Source organism: Oratosquilla oratoria, chromosome 35, assembly GCF_046742065.1.
Source record: "Oratosquilla oratoria isolate Oo_2021 chromosome 35, ASM4674206v1, whole genome shotgun sequence".
In the NCBI taxonomy this organism is placed as follows: domain Eukaryota; kingdom Metazoa; phylum Arthropoda; class Malacostraca; order Stomatopoda; family Squillidae; genus Oratosquilla; species Oratosquilla oratoria.
The window spans coordinates 19882592-19886294 of NC_134811.1; the positions used below are offsets into that span (position 1 = coordinate 19882592).

General features: G+C 35.3%; 1 protein-coding gene across 1 annotated transcript in view; it reads right to left on the reverse strand.

Annotated features, from left to right (window-relative positions):
- LOC143018682 (uncharacterized) overlaps positions 1-179 on the reverse strand; it is a 50514-nt gene extending 50335 nt beyond the window's left edge. Inside the window, exon 1 of the mRNA XM_076174269.1 lies at positions 131-179. Within this exon, the coding sequence (XP_076030384.1) occupies positions 131-179 (49 nt within the window). The remainder of the gene's footprint in view (positions 1-130) is intronic.
- Positions 180-3703: the final 3524 nt, after the last annotated feature.

Below are 3703 nucleotides of genomic sequence, written 5' to 3' on the forward strand. Positions count from 1 at the left end.
TTGTCATGATTTAAATGTTTAGTGTAAGCTATCGGTACAAACTTAAATGTTTCGTGTCGGTCTCCAATGAACACAAAAATTCCATACAGTACTGAGGTATTCATAATACATGCAGAATGCATAATGTCACCTTGCAGATCCACATCCTTTGTTGACACACGTTTAGTTAAGTGACGCATGTGGCCTTCTTCTTAATTAGCTTGTTGGATTCTAAGCTGCAGACAGGGCAAGTGGAAGATTATTCATTTCTCTGTCACTAAGTCATCACTTATGTTCCTGAAAAGACAGAAATGTAAGTAAATTTGTCATGACTGGATAGCAGGGATGATTGTACACACAGGCAATTGCTGATAATTTTGAAATTACACTCACCTAACCTCAATTTGAATCCACTTCTCTTCATCATCATTGCCAATCTCACTCATCTTATCCCGAGTCTGTTTTGCATGAGCACTGTACAGGATCAGCTTGAATACCTAAAAGTAATGTAGATAAAACTGGTGTTCAGATTCAATTAAAAATTTGTGAACTAAAAACTATATGTAGATGTATCATTCTTATTCCTCCAAATTAATTGTCAAGTTAGCTACAACAGAAACACATGGGTTAACTGATTAACTTACCAACTTATTGTACAAGAGGACGAATTCCGCCTTAAGTAATTGATGTTCTGCCCATCTACTCTTACTTTTGAGTCTTCACTGCAGCATCTTCACGGTTGTGGGGAACTGGTTGAGGCTCATAGGGTGTAGTAGCAGCCTGAGGATCAACCTCTGGCTCTGAAATATTGGGCTCTTCAGCAGGTTTCAGTGCCTCATCAACTATCTGAAATATGAATTGCACTGCCCATTAAAATTCACATCAGAATATTCAGAACATAGGGCTGGGCGTACATGTCCACCGCAAAAAAAAAAAAAAAAAAAAAAAAAAAAAATCACTAATCCAAGGAGGTAGGCTTAGGCCTTTATACATCTATAATCATTATCATATCATTCATGACACATTGACCTTTATATCTTTTAGCTAGTTTTTTAAGGAAAAATTGATTTAACCAAATGTACAAAAGAAAATCACTTACCCTTTTTCTATTTCTTTTGGCAAATTGATTTTCTAATTTTAGGTATAACTTGGCTCTTGGGGGATGATAAAGATTAATCCCATGTCAAATTGGTCTTTTAGGCATCAGACTTGGATTTGGACGAGCATGCTCAACTTACTTTCCGTGTGTCTTTTTGGCTACCTCTTGGTCAGTGGCCTGGAAATGACCGGTGCGAGATATGACAGAGCATCAGAAGCTGTGTCTCACCGGGTTCGGGGACTCAAATACACAAATAACATTCTTTAGTTTCAATTTCCTACACATCGAGTACTTTCCACTTTTCTCGACCGTTTCAACATGGTCAAAACGGAGGGAAATCGAGAAAAATAGTAACGTAACTGAATATTCACAGCTCGCCATATGTACTATAAATGGTGGCTTTGGTTTTAGATATGTGGTAATACGTCATCAACATGGCGATCACTGTTCCCAACTTTTGTAGCAGACGACTTGTTTAGGTGAAATAAAAACGCAATGTAACTCCAGGATGACGGAAAACAAATTTAATCTATTTGTTTATATATAATCTAAAACTCAATTAGAAAAATTTGGGTTTGAAATTTGTGATGTCCTTATCCTTTAATTCTAGAAACGAATGTATATATGAATTTTGGTTAACTAAAAATATGTCATTAGCCAGAATGAGATTTTCAATGATTTGACAGTGATGATAAATGTGTATACAGTTGTATATGACCTGAATCATTTCAGGGATTTGAATCTATATTCAGATTTTTCAATGATAAAGAATTGTGCTGAAGCGGAAATAACCACTCACATCACGAGGATAATGAGGTTTTATTCTGAAATGCAAGTTGTTGAAATCTCACTACAGTAAATGCATGCAGCATAATGTCCGATTAAAAGGTATAAAAAAAAATATAGTATTAGCAGAAGGAAGAGCTTTAGTGAATGTTGATTAGTTGAATGTGTATTCTACTCTATAGTGACTTATATAAACCCGGAAGTAAACACGCAATATTCAGGTTTCAAATGTCAATCTGTTTCCGACAAACAATAGACACAAATTAGTCATTCCATATCTGTTTCTGCATTGTTCCTACTCATAAGGAAATTCAGTTCAATTCAGTTTGGTTATCGCCCTGTCATATTGTATTAGTATGAGGCTACCACGGCATTTCTCTGTTGCTGTTTATCAAAGGCTCTCTATTTTCTCTCGTTGATACTGTTGGTCACTGGGCACATTTCATCTCGCCACTTGAAGTCATACAGCTGTTAGCCTTTCAGTTCATGTACTTTTCCAACCCTCATCCTTGTGTTTGTTCTCTTTGACAGCCCTTATCACCACTTGCACCTCCTTATCTATTCCATATATACAAAACACTTTTAGCACTGTACGGACGCAGGCTTCTAGCTAAGTTAATCATTGTTCTCTTTATTCTTGTCTGAATCCTTCCAATTCTATAATGCAGTCTCATCTCCAGTGCGTCCATTCTTCTTTATTTTAACACAGAAGTTTATGTGCTATACTTCAATGTTGGCAACAAGCTACAACCTTCATAACCTTTATTTCAACCTTTAGATTTTAGTTCTTTTCTTTTCATACACCTCTTCCCACTGAGCTTTACATCTAAATCCGTTCTTCTATTGTTGCCCTTTACAGACTTCATAGATACCTACACCACCTTAACAAACCTTTCACTCTCAGAGTTGTAAGTCATCTACCTTCATGTCCTGATCCTCAAAATGTCTAATCGTAATTTAATTTTTTTTCTGCTGGTAGTTACTTATTCATCCACAATCAATCATTGGATCAATCATTTATTCATTGGTGTGTGAAAATAACGTAAAAGCATAATACAATATTATAAAACTGTCTATAAACGCACACATAATATAGATTATTTGAAAATATACAACAAAAGTATTATAAGCACGGATCGTACACATAAAGCAAAATAAGGAATAATATACAAACGTTCACATAGCACGTATAATCCAAAACATCAGACCAAGACCAATTGGACGCTCTAAAATAATCATCACAATTATTTTCAAAAGAATTAACCTATGGCGAGATAACAAATTTCTCACATCTTCAGATATGAAAAAGACGTCTTCGTGAGTAACGTTAGTCACTTGATTGTCAAATACAAATAGTTCAGATACCTTATCTCCGCATATGCAATGCATGAACTCAACTAAATGGATTAACTGTCGTCTCTCTGAAAATTACAGATTCATAAAAGCAATTAAACTCAAAAGCAATCTCTTTGTTATCATTCACATAATGTTCGTCCTACGTTTTAGGCTTAGTAGTAGTTGTCTTTGACTTGGTTTTACTATGAAAGTATAGATATGGCGAGACGCTTTGAAAGCGGTTATGGATCACCAAGTGGCCCGAAGACCAGTGGAGTAAGAGTAAGAGTAAGAGTAAGTATGAAAGTATAGATGAAATACGTAGGAATATGCTCTTATAGAGATATCTTAATTTCATAGTCTCTCTTAGTAATTCTAGCTTTTTTTTCTTGGTATACAAAATATTTAATATATCCCTAATATCCACCCTCTTCTTCTTCTTGTTTTTCTTCTTCTTCTCCTCCTCCTCCTTCTCTTCCTTAATACATATCTTCACCAGGGACT